The sequence below is a fragment of the Nymphaea colorata genome, chromosome 1 (genome assembly GCF_008831285.2).
Source record: "Nymphaea colorata isolate Beijing-Zhang1983 chromosome 1, ASM883128v2, whole genome shotgun sequence".
NCBI lineage: Eukaryota > Viridiplantae > Streptophyta > Magnoliopsida > Nymphaeales > Nymphaeaceae > Nymphaea > Nymphaea colorata.
The window spans coordinates 29,638,138-29,660,042 of NC_045138.2; the positions used below are offsets into that span (position 1 = coordinate 29,638,138).

General features: G+C 39.5%; 3 protein-coding genes across 5 annotated transcripts; 2 read left to right on the forward strand and 1 right to left on the reverse strand.

Annotated features, from left to right (window-relative positions):
• Window positions 1–1,252: 1,252 nt before the first annotated feature.
• LOC116266177 (probable beta-1,4-xylosyltransferase IRX9H) lies at window positions 1,253–6,457 on the forward strand. Of its 2 annotated transcripts, none has more exons than XM_031647300.2 (5): window positions 1,253–1,692; window positions 1,871–3,323; window positions 4,912–5,161; window positions 5,342–5,547; window positions 6,020–6,457. In XM_031647300.2, exons 2-4 carry the CDS (start codon window positions 2,464–2,466, stop codon window positions 5,510–5,512), a joined length of 1,281 nt encoding a protein of 426 aa, XP_031503160.1. In that variant the 5' UTR covers window positions 1,253–1,692; window positions 1,871–2,463; the 3' UTR covers window positions 5,513–5,547; window positions 6,020–6,457. The 2 variants fall into 2 exon arrangements, with proteins under 2 accessions (XP_031503160.1, XP_031503153.1); XM_031647293.2 differs by having other exon boundaries at window positions 1,253–1,664.
• Window positions 6,458–8,412: 1,955 nt separating this feature from the next.
• Window positions 8,413–14,222, forward strand: LOC116256502 (peroxisome biogenesis protein 2). Its single transcript, XM_031632886.2, has 8 exons — window positions 8,413–8,613; window positions 8,743–8,856; window positions 9,819–9,975; window positions 10,713–10,849; window positions 10,943–11,043; window positions 11,774–11,891; window positions 12,087–12,253; window positions 13,875–14,222. Exons 1-8 carry the CDS (start codon window positions 8,500–8,502, stop codon window positions 13,996–13,998), a joined length of 1,032 nt encoding a protein of 343 aa, XP_031488746.1. The 5' UTR covers window positions 8,413–8,499; the 3' UTR covers window positions 13,999–14,222.
• Window positions 13,992–19,597, reverse strand: LOC116256492 (NADPH:adrenodoxin oxidoreductase, mitochondrial). 2 transcript variants are annotated; one of them, XM_031632876.2, is made up of 13 exons: window positions 19,299–19,595; window positions 19,036–19,140; window positions 18,281–18,394; window positions 18,007–18,060; window positions 17,799–17,915; window positions 17,355–17,464; window positions 17,202–17,275; window positions 16,882–16,943; window positions 16,513–16,705; window positions 16,289–16,349; window positions 15,220–15,287; window positions 14,442–14,584; window positions 13,992–14,348 (listed from the first exon to the last, which is right to left on the reverse strand). In XM_031632876.2, the coding sequence occupies exons 1-13, from the start codon at window positions 19,458–19,460 to the stop codon at window positions 14,118–14,120; spliced, it is 1,494 nt and encodes a 497-aa protein (XP_031488736.1). In that variant the 5' UTR covers window positions 19,461–19,595; the 3' UTR covers window positions 13,992–14,117. The 2 variants fall into 2 exon arrangements, with proteins under 2 accessions (XP_031488736.1, XP_049934104.1); XM_050078147.1 differs by lacking the exon at window positions 18,281–18,394 and having other exon boundaries at window positions 19,299–19,597.
• Window positions 19,598–21,905: the final 2,308 nt, after the last annotated feature.

The following is a 21,905-nucleotide window of genomic DNA, read 5'->3' on the forward strand; positions in this document are numbered from 1 at the left end:
AGCTAGCTCGACTCATTGTGCAGCCCTACTTGAAACCCAAAAAAATTGGCATCCTCTTTCGATCAGTATTGAGAAAGAAACACTAATTGACGTCCTCTTTGGATCATATTGACAAAGAAACACTGAAACAAGTAAATATAGTAGTTCGAACGTCCACATTAGCACTTTTATGACCCTAGTCGTCATTAATTGGTGCCAACTTCAAATTTTAAATCCACATCGTTGAATCCATAACGGTATGATAAAGAATTCTAACCCAGTAGTTCGGCTACCTTTTACCTTTTATGAACCTAGCAGCTATGAACTCCAACTTTTTAAATTTTAAAATCATATCATTAGACCTGTCAGTGTTTAGATTAACATCTCAACCTTAGCTTCATATACAAGTTTCTTAACTATAAACATAAGATAAGATAAGACAACTATTTGGTATTTAAACAGGATTCTACGAGGCCACGGCCGTTCTGCTGTCTACGCGCTGTATTTGTTAGCAGGAGCAGACTTTTCATGGCGTTTGTTTGAGCAGAATTTGGCAGAGTTCATGACTCTCTCTCTCTCTCACTCTGTGGCAGAGTTCATGACTCTCTCTCTCTCTCTCTCTCTTTTTGGTTGCACCAATTAAGCTGAAAAGGACTCCAAGAAACTCAACTGAAAGGACTTTATGAGTTTTATGTTAAAGCAAGCGACAAAGACAGGCTTTTTTGGTTATGATAAAAAAAAGAAAAGAAAAAGAAAACACAAGTTTACATTTCTAAAAGGTCGTTTGGCAATAGAACATTGTGTCATTACTCTATGAATCTATTTTAATAATTAAGATAAGTTTTTGAAGCTATAAGACTGCCACGAGCCTTTCTTTGAACCAACTAAAAAGAAAGACACAATTTGCTATATATATATATATATATATATATATATGGGTTGAACTCAATTTAAAAACAAAATTCACGATGGTATGCTATTTTCTCTTCTTGCTACTAAATCGAAATACATGAGAATCTGATAAACTGGATACGGTAAGTGATAGATCCGATTTGGGTATAACCTCTTACGTCCTTACATGGGTGTGTAGATTAAATTTGACGGCTCGATGAACTTAGCCATTGACTTGTGATGTTCTACGAGACTTGTAAAAAATGGACTTAGAAGTAGATCTAGGCAACCCTATCACAATGATTGGTCTGTAAAAAATTGATCGGAATTCGGTTGAAGCAGCCGGACGGATCTGAGTAAAAAGAGAGGGAAGTGCGATGGTAGGCAGACGGCGATGTCATTTGTTTGACGCAAATGAAAAAAACAAGCAAAGCCGAAGCGCTGCCGCCGTTCGGTTGATGTGGGCAAAGAGCGACAGCGATGATGACCCAGTTGCATTCTTTGTCCGGAGACTGGGTCTGACCCCAACTCTCATTCTCTTTCTACCAGTTTTATCTGCGAAATTTACGAATCCGAGCGCGCCCACGCTTGCAGGTCTGCTCGATTTTCACTGGCTGATAATACAAATTCATAGTAAAAAGCGGCAGGAAACAGAAGGGAAAGAAAGCTCCTCCCTCCCCCTCTCTCTCCTCCTCTCTCTCTCCCTCTCTCTGCTTCAGGGGGCTTTAGACGACCGAGATCCGACGACCCTTTTCAGGCTGGCCCAGAGTGCGGTCACCGCGTCTGTCGATCTGGTGAATACGAGGAACCCATCCCTCTCATGTTAGTGTTCATGGTTTTGTTTGGTATAGATTAGATGGCCTGCTGATTTTTGTTCTATTCGGATCCTTGTGCCTGGGTTGCTTTTACCTTTTAAGCAGTTTCAGAATCCTGCCTCCTCACCCTCTCTATCTCATTCTCGCGCGCGCAGTGACGGCTCTGGTTTTATTTGGTTTTGCAGGCTTTTGTGTTGCTTCTTCGGAATTGCGGAATTTTTACGGCAGGTCCGATTGATGTTGCGTATGATAGAAGTTTGGAGAATCTCGAGGACTTGGATTTGTTTGAGCAGATCTTTATGGTTTTCAGATAAAACTGGGTGGGGTTGCTTCTGATTGGATAGGATTGTTTCTTTGTCGTGGTAGGTTGTAGATAGGCAGCTAGTCTTCATCTGGGGAGCCATTCTTTTACATTTTCGAATCGGAATACTTTGTCGAACTAAAGGTTGATTTGACTAATTGAAGTCGTTTTTGAGCGGTAAAGTTGATATGGGGAATGGTAGCCTGCTACATTGAAAGAAAACTTTGATGAGGATGATGGCTTTGCTAGTTGTGGATCTTGTTAACTGAACGAAGAATATATCGGTTTTTGAAAGTGTATTGTGTTTGAGAAGCTCTTCACAAATCCGAGAAGTTTTGGATCGAAAATAGGAGTTCTGAGTCGTTATATTAGTGTTTGTGAATTTAGTGACTGGGAAGAATCTGGTTATTGGTCAAAGAGAGAATTTGGTTGCTGAAGAGGAAATATTTGGCCGCAGTTCCATATGCTGTAATTCAAATGGCATCTTTTAGACGACCGACGTCTCTTCTCCCTCGAGATGCAGTGGCTCAAAACGGGGAGGAAACCTTACATGTTCTGCCATCTCAGAAGTTGTCGGGTGCTCAGGCCAGTCCTCCTTCTGGGGGAATAGCAGCCGTCCTTCTAAGTTTGTCCAGAATTTTCTGTTTTGCGATTGGTTTCTGCTTGCAGAGATCGAATAGGAGCCTGGAGAGGACGAAATCCAAAGGGCTTTCTTGGAAGAGGGCTTTCTTTCATTTTTTGTTATGTTTTATATGTGGTCTCTTAATTGGGTTTACTCCCTTCGTTACAGTGGATTTCTCCTCCAATCTTGAGTTGGAACATCAAACACTCCCATTAGATTACCCAATCAGAGATTCAGCTCAAGTTGAGAACTTAACAGCTAGCATAGTCTCTAAAAATGACACTGTTGATCTGGAGCGGAAACTTAGTCAAGAGATAAAAGATGGGAGTGCAGAAACTGTTATCTCAGAAGTTAACGTCGATGAAGGTCGGAAGTTGTTGATAGTTGTAACTCCAACATACAATCGTGCTTTTCAAGCATACTATTTGAACCGCTTGGCTCATACGCTAAGACTTGTCCCTCCTCCTCTGCTCTGGATTGTAGTAGAAGCATCTGCACAGTCTCCTGAGACTGCTAACCTCCTGAGGAAAACCGGAGTAATGTATCGACATCTTTTTGCTGACAAGAATAATACAAGCGTGAATGATAGAGGTGTGCACCAGAGAAATGTTGCTCTTGCTCATATTGAAAAGCACCGTTTGGATGGGATCGTGTACCTCGCCGATGATGATAACATGTACTCTAAGGATCTTTTTCAACAAATGAGGAACATAAGGTACTTAAACCATCTGGATATTCTGAACATTTGATTTTGTCTTAGGTTTATTCCGCAAGGAACTGCAGTTCTGTCTGAGTGCTCAACTGTGAGGTGCTTTATGCTAGTAGGCAACAGCTCTCTATTTGCTAAATTCACTACCTCCGTTTTGTTGGTTTTCTTCCGAAGCTGATTTGTTTAGTTCTTCATTCTTGTGAGTACCTCAATTGGAAGAAATGGGAGATTGTTGACCGTGCCGGTTGACCATGCGTTATGTAGCCTATACAATGCAGCCCTTGAATTTTTTTTAGCACTCCTAATCCATTTCATTTGAATCCTATGTGTCTTCCTGTGGTCCTTGTACAGGTTAACTTACAATGAAGCTACATTTTTCAATTTTCTGGTTTTGAACTTTTGATGCACTTATGAGTTGCTTTCTAGAAAAAGCTGTTCTTTAACATATAGAATCGCTAACCTCAGCAGAATCAAGCTGGTGTGGAATTCATGATGAACCTCATGAACCTTCACTGTCCAATTGTAAAAACATTGATGTCATTTCGTTTCCTTTTGTGGAGCCGTTGATAAACTCATGAACACAAACTGCATCATAGATCTTCCTGATCTAGTAGGGTTAAATAGAAATGATAGTTTTATTGGTTTTAATCTATCAATTGATGTTTTATTCCTGCTTTCTGGGACTAATGAGCCTGGTGCACTCTTTTGAGGACTGTGTTAATGTGGATTGTAGACTGCTATTCTCATCCAGCTGGAAACTGGTGAGTAGCAACTCTTGTTGCAAGGATGGGTGGTTGGAAATAAATGCTCAGAAACTTGTGAGTCCAGATAATTCATGATACTTCAGGGTGGACACGTTTGATAAGAATTTTCTAGGAAATAAACTGGAAAAGAATTAGCTTTTATCTCAATCTTTTACATCTAAATGCTCAAGACTAGGTTATTCAGACCTTTTTCCCTTCAGTTTGACTTGCTTATTATATCAGAATTCCTGCATCCTTTGCAATATCTTGATTCACCATTTTCCCATGTTAGTAGTTATATCCATATCCAGTTTTGATATCCTGGTTGCGCAGATATTATTTTGGAGGTTTAGATTGCGATGTTTGAGCTCTGATTTTCTTTATTGCATCGGTCAGTTCTTTCGGTTGATCATACTAGCAATTTATGCCAAGTCCAGGTTTTTGTTTTCAAGCAAAAGCCACGTGTACATCATTGGACAGGTTGCATCAGTTGTGACAATTGACTGGTAATCCTGCTTCCTCATTTTTACGAAATATTGAAGCAAGAGCCTGGGACAACCATTAACACTTGATGGTTATTAACACTCTGATGAAAAACACAAATTCCTTCTGTTCTTTTTCTTTTACACTTAATTTTTGTTCACGTTGGAGCTTGAAAGTTGGTGAAGTGGATCATGTCTACTTTTTTGCATATTTATAGTGCACCAGTTGACCAAATCCTGTGAACGTTTGTTTGATGTCTTTTGTTTATTTATTCTGTTTTCAGTATCTCTCAAGTCTTATCTATAATGAAACTATTTGTGTGTTTCTTTTATTGAACTTTGATGTATGACTGTTTGCTTTGGGTGCAGCCGGTTTGGCGCCTGGCCTGTTGCCATGCTTATGAAAAGCAAAAACGAGGCTGTATTGGAGGGACCCGTTTGCCGGGGAAAGCAAGTTATTGGGTGGCATACAAGTTTAAGAAGCAAGAACATTCGGAGGTTCCATGTTGACATGTCTGGTTTTGCCTTTAATAGTACCATACTTTGGGACCCAAAAAGGTGGAAGCGACCTACTGTTGAGCCAATTAGGCAGCTGGATGCAGCGAAGGAGGGTTTGAAGGTGAGTTCATTTCTCTTGATAGGGTATTTTTGAGCTTCTCTTCTATTTCTGGAAGATATCACTTTAGATATTGCTAAAGACGTTTTGACCATGTAGATGAACATTTCAGAAGAATTTAAACATTTTTATTTGTGTGAAGTAGCAGTGAAAAATTGTAATAAACAATGCAAACTTTGACAGGAATCATCATTTATAGAACAAGTAGTTGAGGATGAAAGTCAAATGGAAGGTGTACTAGATGGATGCTCAAGAATCATGGCTTGGAATCTACATCTGGAAGCACCAGAACTGCCTTTTCCTCGCGGCTGGACCATGCGAAAATATCTGGACATGGTTTCTCCTCTAAAGTAGCTCCTTTTATGCATGTGGAACACATCAATGATAAGGTTTATTCTACTCCAACCACTACTGTTATTATATTCCAATAAAGAGTGTTCATGGACCTGAATGAGGTTCCTGCGGATTTGGTGCATGCATAATGGACCCTCAGTCTGGCATTTGAAATCATTCCCTAATATATTGTAGATCCGTGTGTTCCTCGATTTTAACATGATGGTTCACCTGGCTGCCATCTTGTGAGCTATTACCAGCTTTTATCTCATACACCAAAGGGCTGCATAATCCTGTGGCAAGCTGTTCTTTCATGGCCAATACTAGTTTTTTTCTTTTGTTATTTTTTTTGAAAATTCTTTAAATAACTGGAATGTTGGTATTATTGAAGTGCAAGTAGGCATGTCCAAGATTACTGACGTTCATGGCCAAAGTGCAGTTTTAGCCCTCATGAAGTTATCTTTGCTCATAGTTGAATTGCACCTTTTTTTCTGTAGCTTGCTGCTTACACTATTTAATGCTTCTCAGGTACAATTCTGTTCTTCCTCGTGTCTGCTGATGTACGAGAGAAATCTGTCAAATTTTGCTGGAGTCTAATCCACTATGATCTGTCAGCATTGCTGCCTCCTTCACCACAACTGGTTTGCACAATAGCAGCCTCACTGTCTCACTCATGTACTTATCATCTGGCCTGGGCATAAGTTCAAGGCGGTTGAGCTCCATTTTGTTCTTTTCTTTTCAATTTTTGCTGTTAGGCAGATTTTTCTGTTCCTAATGTTGTGTAAATTAATTTGAGTGTCGTCATTCATACATCCTGTAGATCTTCAAACACAGAACTAGTCCTTGTTTGCCTGTCCAAATACCTCAATCCATCTGTTTAGAAGATCCCAGGATACCTTAGCTTGAAAAATGTAGCGTACCCTTTGGTCCCTTTCTTGGTTGTGAATGAGAAAATCAATTAAATCATTCCGCCATGCTTCTTCACAAGTGCCTTTCCAGTATCTGCATTCTATCTCATCATTTTCTTAATCTGTTAGTCGAGCAGTTTTTATCCTTTTGCATGGTGCTATTTATTGCTCTGGCCACCTGTATATGCATAAAAATTAAGATGACAGGAAAAGACAGAGATGAATACGCAGTGACATGTACCGACATGTCAGACATAAGCATGACATTCAGCAAGTAATGGCGCCTAATTTGGGCTCTGCCCATATGCCCCATCGAAGCTGTCAGCCCGAGACTGTCGGCTGGCTTGGGCCATACATGCTGAGACTGAGCTGACTAGTACAGAACAACTTATATGCATTTTAAGGAGTGGAGCAAAAGGCAAGAGGCATGATTTAGCCAAGATTCTTTCTTTTCTTCGAACCCCATACTTTAAATCATATACATTAAACAGTCAGGAAGTAGTTTGTGCTAAAGAAGCTGCTGTTTCCTTGTTTCGTAGAGCCAGTTTACTGAAATTAAACAAGTGCTAATGCAATCCAAATCAAGTTGAAAGTTGAAACAGCCTCTGGCCGCAGCCTGTTACTTGCAAGCCCTTGCATCATCTGAGAGTGGAAGAAAAAAAATTTCCGAGAGCGTGTGAAACCAAGAACCTTTTCCATGCTGTTTTAAATTAGTGAAAATGCTTTTCTGATGTGTACCTTCTCTTAAGATGTTAACACGGGCATATTAAAAATATACCACGAAATCGGTCCAATATTTCTCGTGCCGGACAGAAGGATGGATTCTAGTAAGGTAAAAAAGTCCTACTCCTGTGTGACTGGACACGGTAGTCAGTACGCATGAGTTGGCATATATGATAATGAATCCGTATTCTTTCTCCAACCGCTCATTTCCTAGTTTTCTGAATATGCTACAAGTTCCGTTGCAACTTGCAATCACCGTGTTGTGGTAGACAGTAGCATAATATTAATTCATCCTTATGTTGACATCTAACACAAATGTTGTTTAAAAATTGCATTCCGTAATCAAATTCTATGCCAACAACGCTTGTTTTAGTTATCTCGATCCTGTCAATGCATATGGACAGTCATGGAGATGTAATTTGCAGAAGAGAAGTCGGAGCCTGTTGAATTTAATCTGAGCCTAATCCAGCAGGAGAACCCAATTATCTAGAACCATGATGAAATAGAGCACGGGTCCGATCCAGATTCTAACGTCCCGGAGTCATAGTTATGCCAGAAGAACTCAAACTGGTGTTGGTGGTAAAATTCGGGCCCCGTTGCCTGGTAAGATGGTTACTAGGCTTAGCTTAGGAAAACAAAAAAGTATGACAATGAACAAATATCTGTGTTTGGTAGGAAAGGATACTGTTGGCAACACCGTGTAGATAATTTTTAATTCAAGAGTGATGGAAAAAATGTGAACTGTGAAAGGAAAATCTCCAAGGGGAATGAGTGAGTGGACCCCCACAAGAAACTGTGGAAGAAAAATCTACAAGGGGAATGGTCTTGCTGAACATGATAACGGGTTAGTTAATGTGTCATTCACAGACCCGAAGGGGTTGATCTAGTAGGGGCGAGCCATGGCTGCCAGGGAGCTAAAATGATTTGCCACCATTGGAACCAGCAATTTTTGGATCCGCCATTAATTTTGGGATTGAGGACACTTTCAAAATTGGCATTCCAGATCTGGGTTCTAAAAGTTACCCAGTGAAATCCTTTAATTCCCTCACTTTCTTTCTTTCTTTTCTTTTAAATACGAAACCTCAAATTTGCACCACATTGACAAGTGGCCTTACTTATTATTCCAAATAAAACGAGTCACATTGAAGTAGTTGTTGTTGTCCACTTATTAATCTATCCTGAAAAATGAAAATCATATTTTTAACTGGAAAAAAGTTTTATTAAAAATTGCAGCTGGCTACACGAGTCGAGTTCGGGTCAAACACGACAATGGACACCTGAACTGTAACTTAGTAGCTTGCGTTGGCAACTTGGCTGAATGCCCTCGCTCGCCCTCTCAATTTCTCCTCGCTTCTCTTTCTTGGCGGGGGAGGGGAAATGGGTGAAGAATCACAGATGGGAGGGGTCGTAATCCCTCCAGAGGACGCTTGGGAACGTTCATACAGGAAACTCTCCCCTTATTGGATTTCCTACGCAGCATCTTCTTCGAGGGTTCTCTCTCTCTTCCCTCCCTGTCTGTACTAATCTGTTCACTTATGTTGGTTTGGCTGTTGCAAGTTTTTGGTCCGCTTGGGTTGTCTTTGGTTGCTCGGTTTGAGGTTAAACTTATTCTGTTCGCAGGAGGCGGTACCCATTTCGGTCTCCAGGGTTAACCAGGTGGATGCGGGGAGGCTGGACGTGGAGATGTCCGCCATGTTGAAGGAGCAATTGGTTAAAGTTTTTTCTCTATTCAAGGTATGGTGCGTTTTTTTCCGTTTTTCCTTTCACCCCTTTTCGGCGACTGGTGGCTACTACGTCGGGGGAAAGTAGCATCTCGGTTTTCATTTCACTGATGGTCTGATTCGTTTAGTACAAAGCTTCTCTATAGATCCTCCCACGTGGAACTGATAATTCTGTAAGACTAGCAAAGTGAGGCACTTCTGTGTATCTCTGATGTTACAGTTCAGGGAACTCGTCTTATTGTTGAATTCCATTTCAGGAGCTGATGTTTCCTGAATCTTATAGCTTGATACAAGTTGAGGAATGACGAGGAAAATGTAACAGTAAGAGATATTTATGTACTTGGTAACTCGGTATTTGTCTGCTTCTTTTCTATGGAAGAACGAGTTCATTACTAGGGAATGTTGTTGCATCAGAAGCTTTTTGATGCATTTCATGGTGCGTGGACCAATAATCTTGTTAGCACTTAGCAGGCGAACTTGCAAAAACTAAGTGCGAATCTAATGCTTGAGTGATAAAAGTAAATCATCACATGTCCTGCCTTTAGAAATGCAGCTTTCTGTGCGTAGAGGGTTTGTTTGATGAACTGTTGTAGAGCACGTTGTCTATGTTTTCTGCCGTTCCGACTTCAAGTTTTTTCTTTTCTCAATTATGTTCTAGACAACCGTATATATATATATTTTTGTCTGGTACGTCATTTCTATGTATTTTCTATTTATTTTTCCATTCGTTTCTTTGCATGCTGGTCAAGCTGGGGGATGGCCCTTAGGGATTTCGAGTGTGAAATTCCTTTGATAACGATGTTGTGTTTCTACCAAGTCCCGCTATCTTATTAGAAGCCTTTGGTGTTTTTTTTTTTTTGTTTGTTTTTCTCATCCACTCTTATCAAGTTCACTTTTTCCTCAGCTTCCTTTTTATTCTGTTGTGTCGCAATTGACAAAGCATCTGATCCTTCGATATAACTTTGTTGGAATTAGCCAGGATTGTTATTTCAGTATGAGCCAGAATTGGACGCATTTCTTGAGTTTCTTATTTGGAGATTTTCCATATGGGTGGACAAACCAACTCCTGGTAACGCTCTTATGAATCTGAGGTACAGAGATGAGCGTGCAGCAACCTTACAAGGGAAAGAAGGTAGTCTTGTTCATGGCTTTCTGTATTGATATCAAAGTAGTATGCAATTTCAGCTTTAAGTTTTGGATTTCCATTTCTGACTGTAATTTGCCCTGGCAACTGAAATCTGGAAGCACCAGTTTATTTCATGAGCACTGTGAGTGCTTGCTGCAAGTGAGTAGTATATGAACTACCTGGTTTTTCGAGATGGCTGCACTCTTGCAGATCTCTGGCTGCCTATAGACCTTTTGTATAGCAGATGGTATCCTTTGAACTGCAGAAGTCCTGGTACTATGGGCTTTGGCTAGAAGTAAGATCCCCGAGATCTCAAGATAGTTTTGGTTAGAGAGATTACCATAGATAGTAACCAAATTTGGTCACTGATGGCCTTGATAGCATTTTGCCAGTCAGGCCAGTTCTTTTTTCGGTAGATAGCTTCCTGATGGAAGTTGGACTCTGGCATTTATATGACAGGACAAAGTCCAATATACCTCTTATAAGACTTCTGATTATTATTTCCTAGCTACAATGCTAAGCTAAGCAGACACAGACAATATCTGCTTCTCTAGAACCTGTCATTTATTGATTTGATTATTCATTCCTAGAAGGCCTGGTTAGTATATTGCTGTTTGCATTTTGTAGTCTCAATGTTATCTATGACTGTGTCATGTTCAAACTTGAGGAACTGTTCCAGTTATGTATAATAATTTGACACGTCATTTGAAGGCCTAATTGGTACCCTGCTATGCTTTGATCAGTAAGAACAGGGATTGAAGGGCCAGGGCTTACAATTTCTCAAAAGATTTGGTACTGCCTTGCCACAGTTGGTGGTCAGTATATGTGGTCTCGCTTGCAATCTTTCTCTGCTTTCCGTAGATGGGGTGATAACGAACAGGTACAGATTTTTCTTTACATTAATTTGCATTCATGAAAGTATCTGGGATTGTCCAATTAACAAAGATATCAATACTTTTGTGTACTTACCCAGAGATCGTGGGTGCGGAGATTGTGGGTTCTGGTGCAGCAGGCTGAGGGATTCTATAAAGCTGCATCCTTGGCTAATCTGCTCATTTTTATTTATGCAGGAAGGTTTGTTCTTCAAAGGCTATCAGTTTCAGGATGCACGTGGTAGTCATGTCCATCTTAGTTATTTGTAAGGTTTATTAACAGGAAGGCTAGTACAAACAGAAAAATAAGTGTCACGTGGCTGTATCTCTCAGCCTTCTCTTTGCAGACAAGCCGCATGGTTTGTCTTTGATCCATCCTGCAGAATTAAGATCTTTATCTGCAAACGTTGGGTGAGGGGGTTGAATGCTATTCCACTGCAGGCCTTCTCGCTTTAATATGCAACCTCTTAAGCGCTATGGATACAGATTGTGGTTATTCAAGTTTCTCTATCTATTTATAATTGTATTTCTATGCATTCTCCTTTATCCATCCCTAGTGAGAAACTCTCTGGAAATGGTAAGATATCTCATACTAGCTTATCTGGGGCTTTCTGGAATATTGCCTCTTCATATATATTTTGAAGACAAGGAAAAGTGTTTTGAAATGAAAAGTTGACTCTGTGGTTTTGGGGTGTGTGCGTCTATGTGGGTGCATCTGTGTGAGAGAGAGAGGGAGAGAGAGAAAGAGAGAACAACTCCTTTTGCATTGCCTTTTTATTCTTTTGGACATAATCCCAGGATAGAAAATAATGGTTTCTTTGTAAAATTAGGATAACTGCACTCTTTTTTGCACCCATACTGTTGCAGATGAAAGTACCAAGTGATTTGATGGTTATTGGGTACTAATTCTTTTGCTACTTGCAAACAATCAGGTACAGAAACCTTATTGAGAGGGCTCTAAGGGCACGGCTTGTCTATGGAACCCCAAATATGAATCGTGCTGTCAGTTTTGAGTACATGAATCGCCAGTTGGTGTGGAATGAATTCTCAGTGAGTCTCTTGTGCTTTCAATACATGAAATCTCGTGTATATAAGCAATAACAGTATTACAATGTGAGACATGATTTGTACTGAAATCGGATTTTTACCAGTTATCAAGCATCTTAGATTGTTCTGCGATTGTTGAAAAGTACGTGATTGGCTATGTTGATCTAGTTTCTACTGACAAGGAGGTGTATTTTGCAGGAAATGCTGCTTCTGCTTCTTCCCCTTCTCAATGCATCATCCTTTAGGAGATTTTTTCTCCCTTTCTCGAAAGATAAACAATCTGGAAGCTCCAGTGATGATGCAGCCTGCCCTATTTGTCATAGAAGTCCTGCAGTTCCATTTAGTGCCCAACCATGCCAACACAGGTATGTCAGTAGAAGCTGCCAACTCCAAGTGATCTGCATGTGGTTATATTGCCTATAGCATTTTCACTTGGGTTGATCATCAACAAGGTAATGGATATATATATATATATATATATATATATATATATATATATATATATATATATCGATAAATCGTACATGCCACAAGCCCTATATATAGACTCACACACACACACGAACAAGTGATTGGTGGATCTAGCTAACAAATATTATGGTCATCCAGCTGGTTTGACTGGATTCCTGCCGATTGATATCAATTTTGACTTCATGGATGAGCTTGGACTGCCCAAATTCTGTGTTTGGAAACTGATGCACAGATTGAATTTTTGGATCCTTCCTCCAATTTTTCATCAACTAAAACTGCTTATCTTAAGATCCTTATAAAATTTGATTTGTGTAAATGGATTTTGGCGTTTTTTCTCCAACGCTGTAGAATTGAACTGTCTGAGCTCTTCCTGTGAAGTCAGATTGGAAAAAGTTGGCAGGAGTCGGGCTGAATCGGCGGGACAGTCATGTATATTGGTTGACTTGACCAAAATTTTCCGCTCGTATATATCCGTGCACGGATCAGCACAAAAAAATGTTTCTCCTGTGGATGAAATATTTTGAGCTGAAAAACTCTGGGCATCAATTTTTAATTTGCTATTAGAACCTGACCTATGAATTGAAGAAAGGCACGACTTTTAAGTTAATTGTTTTGGCATGAAGGGCATCTGTGCTATTAATTTGATGAAATAACACCTGCAAGTAAAAGTCTCAGCTCAGGACCAGGTTTCCATGGTTCACTTGACGACATTTTCCTTGATGCACTTCATTATGTATCAGATTTTCCTACATACCCAAGTATTCGCAAATTTAACCATATGGATATAATCTGATTTTCATGACCAAGAACTTAAGAACCAACATAAAAAATCATGCTTTCTTGTTGAGCCCTTATACAAGTAATTTTTACATAAAAAAAGAACATGATTTCTCCATCGAATTTCAGGTTTGTGGACATGAAGGTTATATGCTATAGCTAATTCTTTAAATATGCTTAATGTTAACGGTAGGACTCAATTCTTCAGCTTTGCCAAGAGTTTATTAGATATGACGGTTTGGGAAATCGGTAAACAGTCTAAGGGTCACACACACACACACACCAGACAGATTTGTATATCCTAGAGAACTGAAGTCAAGGGAACTGATGTCAAGGACGATTAGCGGACATCTCAAAATGGTTTGTTCAGTGTTTTTTTTGTACTCTAATGTTGTAAATATGATTTGACAGTTGATTTGGTAGGAAACTAAGCAATGAAAAATTTAGCTGCTCCAATGAATGCCCAAATTTGATGTAAAAAAATCAGTTTTTTTCATGAAATCAGAGCATGTTCTATTGTAAATAAGCAACGAAAGACACATCAAAAAGTTTGGATTAAGTTTAAAACATATTTAGGTTCATTATTTGAGTTTTCCGGTTTTGTTCCTGTCATAAGTTTTCTGGGACCTACCGAGCACCCATATAAGGATGGGCATGAATGCGCACAGACGCACACAACACACACACACACACACACACACAATATGATGCTGAAACCATTAGATTCAATGATTACAGGTATTGTTACTACTGCCTTCGGACTCGTTCTGCGGCAAATTCATCATTTAGATGTGCTCGTTGCAACGAACCAGTTCTTGCCATGCAGCGCACTCGTTTTTCAACAGATCCTAAACCTCAGTGAATCGCATTGAGAATTACCCAAAAAAATATATATATAGTTACAGAAAAAGAGAACGTTTCAGTTATGGTTAATTGTATTCTACAGCGATGTATAACAAAGTAGCCAACTTGTGCAATGGTTTATGCCTTTGCAGCTCTCAATAGTTCTCCCCAGGATGCAATCTTCTCTCTGGGTTTGTTCTTCCTGTTGCCGGCAGCTCTCTCAATGCAATCTATCTTTTCCCAGTCGCTGAAAGTTACGTACGTGATGCCCCTGTTCTCTAATAGTTGGACCAAACCTGCTCGTCCCAATCTCATATCTGCAGTTTCTGTGAATTTACCTTGTTCTATGTCTTCTGAGATGCTGTATACCTGACAGTTTAATGGTGGCTGTCAGCATCCTGAGTTTCTGATCTATCGTAAACAAGGTCTTTTGAAATGGTGACACTCGACAGACAAACTTACAGTTTCCTCAGAGCAGTACAGGTTTGTGGCGATGATTCCAGTGGGTCCTCTTTTTAACCAACCTGCTACGTACAGACCCTTTTCGAGAAGATGGGGTTCTGAGCCGTCTCTTAGCACTCGGCCTCTGATGTTTGGTACTATACCTAGCAATAGAATGGATTGTCAGCCTTGTGCTCCAAATGGACCAATGCAGTGTTACCCTTAGTTGTAACAAATGATACCCTTAGTTGTAACAAATGATTTTGGCTTGTACTCATTGTGGATGATGATCTAAAAGTCTCCTCATCACATAAGGTAATTCTGGCCACTGCTAACCGTCCTTCCGGTTTTTCCTGCCAACAGTACTTTTTGTTCTTTTGTGAAACGAGTTTCAAGGAAGCATGGACTCGAGCCCTTTTTGGCAACAGGTATGAGGTATCAGCCCCTAAATGAACCCACCACAAACCAACTATAACCCAATTGTTTGGGTTAAGCTCCCAAATCACTGGAATCCTCCGAACCTTTTCTAACCCCTTTTTGTAAAAAAGGGAGGTCCCCTATTCCCCTAGCAGGGATGAACAGAAGCGTAGCTTGCCGTTTTCCTATGATTTGGACATGGAGTGATAGAGAACCAGGCTCAGACTGATGTGCGACAGCCACAGCTGATCGTTCTATGCCAACTAATGTTCTGGTAAGGGTAAATAATTGGTGGTGATTTTTGTCAATGCACGATCGAACTTTGAGTGGGGTTAAGTGCATATATAAGCCAAAACAGCTTAAGAGGCTGGAATTTACTGACCTCTGTGACTATCAAAAGGCAATCCATCAATTGACAGAGACTTGTAACCGATACTTTTCAACACTAACCTGAAATCAGCAGCAAACCAGAAATTCAAGTATCAGTTCTTATGTAAGCAATTTTTTGTAGTTATCTCTGCAAAGGAAGGTCTTGCACAAAAAATTTGTAAGATAGTTTTCTGGGAATCCAATTCATGAACCACAGATTTAACTATCCATTCAGCCACACGTTACAAACCCCAATAACTCGTCTTGAAACATGATATCATATATAGGGATGCAAATAACTTGGATTCAAATAGTCTAAATACATGAGAATTGGAAAATAAAGCTCATACACCTAAAGAAACCAAAATGCCAAAAGCATCCTAATGGTTTGGATCCCTAATCACATTGGTCCTAGACGGGAACATAAGAGCCATGAGATATCCAAGTGTATCTAGCCCTACCCGCTGCCTTTATTATATAACTGAGAAACTCAATTTTGTTGCAAGCTACTACATTATATACAGTGCAACGAATAGATGTTCCACCAACATATGGTAAGCTGGCAATGTCAATGCTTAACTACGTTACATGGTATAATTAACTTGTACTTTGGGGAAGCTGCTGTACATAACCAGATAATATTACTAATGTGTTCTGGGAACACCAGATATTCTTCCAATTCAAATTGACAAGTTAATGACCTAGTGCCAATACTAGATGTTCAAGCTACCAACATGCAAACCATGAACAATCTAAGGAGCATAAAATATAAGATTATCCTGTATCAGGCAAATGAAAAAAAACATGAAACGGATGCATAGCATATTCTTTCTGATTCATCTGTTCCAATATGAAGTTGACTTGGAAGCTTTACTTTTCAACACGAGTACATAAGTATAAAAAGGTGATATACCACAAACCAAAGAAAAGTACTTTGTTAGTACAAAGACAAGCATGATTCATGTCAAATATTACCAAGAAATTTTGGAAGTCGCCACTTGAGTGTAGGATACATAATAAGAAGTCAAATATCATTGTTCCTCAACGGCACAATATATTGATTCTGTTGTCTGAAGACTTACCCAGCTTGAAGGTCCTCAAATTGCCCACTACCAAACGCAGACTGCTTACCTGTGCCAGTTTCTGTGGTATAAGGAACAACGAACCGTCAGGAAACCTAATGCGTGGTACTGGTACCAATATTATACTAGACAGAAATTTACCATTCTGTAAATCATGCCAGACCTAAGTTTCGTTTGTGCAATACAAATAGAAGGCAGTTCTTAATCTATTAAACACAAAAAACCTTTCAAAACTGTCTTCTCCAGGTGTACTCCAGAAACTCTGCCTTCAGTATCAGACTGTAAGAAGCTGTCTGGCTTCCGGAAAAAAACAAAGTGAAGCTCACGCTGACAAGAAGTAGTGTTCAAATGCTGGGAGGCTCCCTTACAGAATAGTTCATATACTCGTTTTTGGATCCTACTGTTCTTAAGCTCTTCCTGCACATAACCATATCATGCACTCATCATTTCTCAAGTGATGATAAAAGTGAAGAGGAAAAAAGAGCAACCACATCAATGGGAAAAAGGGAAAAGACACAGAGTGAGAGATAAAATGGATGTATGATATCAGATTCTACGATTTGTTAGTTCCAAGTACCCAAGAGACGTTGTACCTCATCCAGATATGACAGCTTTAGATCAGCTTCCTGGATGTGGACATGCAAATTCTTGATACCTGCAAGGAAAGACTAGTTGCTTTAAAGTGAACATGCATGGAAATACGATGATCCAACAAACAATCAGTACTTCGCTTAATCATCAAATCATCTATTCTTTTTGTAAATATTATATTCTTTGTAAGATTCCAATTTTTATGTTAACAATCTTGCATGTTCTTGGAAACGTTTACTATTATAACAAAATCAAATTGCCATACCCACTATTTAATAGCGATGAGAAAGTCCACAAATTAGTCCTAAAACTAAAAACTGACCAAGAATTTCACGTAGCTCCTTGGCAGTACAGGCAGCCTGTGCTGGTCCACGCCTTCCAACCAGATATACTTTTCTACAGAAGAAATGTACATAAGCATTTGCTAGTGCCACGTTAAGAAAATATTATGCCTGATAATTACATCTGAAATTACCTGATTGAACTCTCCGCAAGAGCAACCAAAGCATGTTCTGCAATATCCGTAGTTGCCAATGCAGCTGAATCTCGCAAAAGTACACGCGCAACATCCAGAGCTACATTACCCTAACATAATGCATTGCCAACTCATTCAGTAAGCATTATATTTTTGTAACATAAAATTTCTAATACAAATGAACAACAATATAATTTGATCCCCTAATTGGACTGATCTGCTAAGCTATCATGAGTTTGGGGATACAACTTCAAGCACGTATATGTTCTGCAAACATTATACTTAATAAGTTTAAAAAGACAATATATCACAAAAGAACATACATATGAAACATAACTTGTTGACATAGAAAGAACTACCAGGCATTTTTTTTCTAAACATAATTTCATCAATTCTTAATCATGTAATGTAAACTAAATTAATTCACCTAAACTATTAACACACCTGCCCAAGCACAATAGCTGTATCAGTTGTCCTCAAGTCGGGTGAAAGGGTGTTACAGTCAGGATGCCCATTATACCACCAAACAAACTCTCTAGCGGAGTAAATCCCAGCCAAATCCTAGTTTAAAAGAATAATCAAGCAGAACACCATGTTACCACTTTAATAGGCTCCATTTCTAACATCATTCATTTAAATTACATCGACATACTTCACCAGGAACACCCAGAACTCTGTCGCTTTCAGCACCATATGCAAGCACCACCTGCAAGCATTATCTGGATGTCAGTCGACCGTCAGAAGATAAAAACGGCAGTTTGAAATGCGCATGCAGAGCATCATTATTTACATTATTTTCTACCCCTATCAATACAAAGCCTCACTAAATTGTTGACTTGATCTCATTGCAGCACCTCCACAGCCACTGGCTTTGGGCCATTTTAAGCATATTTCAAGTTAGTATTTGGGATGACGTCAAAGATTACCACATGGTACAACTCCCGCAGCTCTGAGAGTGAAATGCTAGCTCCGAGTGTCACATTTCCAAAGAAAGAACACCGTTGATCCACAGCAACACGTGAAAACTGGTTGATGACAATCTGTTGCAAGTATTCTGATGAAGCTAAGTTTAATTACGCATTCATTACCAATAATGACAAAGTCGACATATTATCACTTCACAACAATGAGAAAAACAGCGGCATCAGCGGTATTTGAAAGTTCTGATAGGTGGTAACTAATCAGTGAATTCAGTATATACTTTTGGCGAATACCCAAAACAAGGTCTAAGACATCAAAATATGATTCCCAAAGAAAGAATAACTCGCAATCAAAGTTTTACAAAATTTCTTTTGTTTATTGATGGGGAAAATCCATGAATCCAAAGAAACCTTGATCTATCATCTGCAAGCCATTAATTGAGCATATAAACAATCGCCACTGTATTCAATTTCTATGAGAGGACAGCGAAGAATCCAATTAAGTATCATTCAAGTTTGCTAGGGAAATGCAGAACAGTTTTCATGACCAGCGCAACACAATGATGCCAATTGCGAACTTGTGAATCGGGAACCGATATCAAACTATCTAAAATTCTTCAGCGACTTGCACACCATTTTAGACAGAGTTGCAGGAACTAACTACTTGGAATTTGAAAATCCTAAACTTTATAGTCGAACCCGATGGCCGAAAAATTTAGACTCCAATGTTAAGTTCTCTTCCGCATCTAGGATTTACTTACCTTCGTTTCAGGATGATCAGGTGCAACTCCCGAACGGACGAGCCCAAACGGCGTCGGTAACCGATCGATGATGTCCACCTCTGCTCCTTTATGTGATTTTAACATCTAGGTTGAAGAGAGAGAGAGAGAGAAGACACGACCACATTAATCAGAAAAACCAAGAGTAACAAAAGAGGAAGAAGGGCGTGCATGCCAATTAATGTAATATACCAAATACATCGTTTGGAGATTCTGAGATGAGAAAAGAAAGCCTCCGAGTTTACCTTCTCTGCAGTGTAAAACCCTGCTGGTCCACTGCCAACGACGCAAACGTGCAACGGGTGAGATGAGGAGCAAGAAGAAGAATAAGACAAAGAAGAAGAAGGAAAACGAGAGGCGCAAATGCTTCTCGATCCCCATGCCCTTCTTGCTAGTCTGAAAACCATTTCTGCGCTCCCTCCTTCTCTCTCTTCCCCCTCTCTGAAGCCGGAGGCCGACGAGGAAGGAGGAGGGCGAAGGCCGGGAAGGGAGGTTCGGATCGGGCCCGAGCGAGAGCATCCAATCGATGTTCTTATCTTGCCCGATCCAGCACCACAGTAGCAGTTCACAAATTTTCCTTCGCAACCACCACCGCTTCTCGCTTCCCATCGTTTCCTCGAATCCCACCACACGTGATATTTCTCAAAGGTTCGCTTCCCCAGCTTTCCCATTTGTGAGTAGTTCAGAAAAATATGTCCATGGTGTGGTTGGGTTGTAATGATTTTATACACACACACATATATATATATATATATATATATATATATATATATATATATATATATAATAATCTCTAATTTGTAAGGTTAAATAGCTAAGCATGGTTAAATAAGTAGACAGAGCCAAAGGAGTTGGTATGATAGAGCGGGTTTTTGGGTATCTTGGAGGTATATATGTCAATAAATACAATAAATCCGATTTAAATTTGATCTGCCCCCACTGAAAAAATGGATATGGAAGAAGATTTGATATCCCGCTTAAGAATTCGGAGGATAAAAGAAATGACATCCATCGAATTCAGATTCAGATTTAAGTAAATATTGACCGGATTCAGATTCAGATTACATATAGTTTTAAATAAATATCTTATATTTTTCTTCATCCAAATTCGAATATGAATTTAAATTTGAGTATATAAAAATCCAAAACAATAGATATGGTAAAGTATACATCTCTTTCAAATCTGATCCGAATGTTGGTCCCTCTTCAGGCAGGCGCCATAGATGTAAAACTTGAGAAGGTATAAAGGGATTTTATAGCTGCTTCCAAGTGGGTTCAAGTTTGAGTTTCCTTCCAAACTGGTTTTAGGGATTTCAAATCTTCGCATGCCAGGGTTGGAAGCAAGCAATTTAAAATGGCATGCATATTTTGGACGTTGGAACTAAATTTGAATGCAAACAGTGGGAATTCAGCAAAAAATATTGATACATTTTCCATATCCAAGTTTGCGGATCCGATTCCAAGTCCAATTGAGCAATACACAATTATCTGGATTTGGTGCCAGTTATGATACAACTGCTCTCCGGATCCAATTTCCTGACTTCGCCATTCGTGGCATCAGATGTCACAATTAGATCTTGAACAACTACTACAAAGTCACAGAAAACTGAAGTTTTGGAGCATTATGACAAAGCGCTTGCCTGCATTTGAACAGCTTAGTTGACTGAACATTTTCCAGTTCTTTATACACTGCCCACTTGGCAGCTTAATTTGCTTCACAATCAAGCTCTTGACATCTCTAACAGTACCCTTTGAATCTTGGTGTTTTATGCTGTTGGACTCAACATTCAACCATGTAGATGTGTTCATGATCAATATCTATCAGTATCCCTTGAGCATGTTGTTTCACAATGTAAAGATTTTGTTCCTTGAAGTCATGAACTGTTTGTTGATTTCCTGACCATATGGATATTGGGAATGTTGTTAAATCACATGCATCTTAGACCCCAATGCAAAATCGATCTTAAAGATCACATTTACATGGTGAAAAATTGATTTGATGAAACAACCTAAGTGGCTGAACATTGAGGTCTTAAAGGGTATATGAACATAAGCTTGTTCATGTACCCTGCAGCTTGGGCTTCATCTCTTGTGCTGTCAGGCAGGTTGCCAGCAATCTGTTCTGCCACCATGGATGCTAAGATAAAGCCTCTGATACATCTGAAAGAACACAAATGAAAAGGAGAGCTCAGGGTTTCTTTTTGAATTTTAACAGTTGAGCAACTTCTCTGCACAAGTTTGCTTTGGCTTCATTTGAGAATGGAAAATTTCCAGGCGTTACTTAAAATTGCGCCTCTCTTGATGAAAGATCATAGTGGTTCAAAGACCTTGCCAGTTAGCACAAGACAGTGACCACAGGGGCACTTTTCTATTGGACCAAGTTAGAAGAGAAATTGGGACTTCTTGGAAGAGCAGTTTCTAACCTAGTGTGTTCTAATTATGATACTGATTATAAATGGGTTATTACATAGATGGTTGACTTGCTTCCTAACCTTTTTGAGGGCTGGAGCCAAAACTGCTAAGGGGCTGGTTGGAATCCGTCATACTAAGGGTTTGAGCTCAGAAGTGGGTCGGGTTGTTACACACATACATAAAGAGAAGTACTTTCACAGTCAAAATTCCGCGGAACAGGCAATCAATACTCACCAGGTGTGCTAACCGATGAGATATTAGGGAGAATCAATCCTTGCTAAGATGGGGTTGCCAGCGTAAGTTGTCAGTTGATTTCACTTAATAAAAGCATGAAATGAAAGACTGTTTAACAAATCCTTTTGAATCTATTCTTCGGTCAAAGAATTAGGATGGCTGCATTGGTATGACATATGGTACCCATATATCCACACAAGGATTGG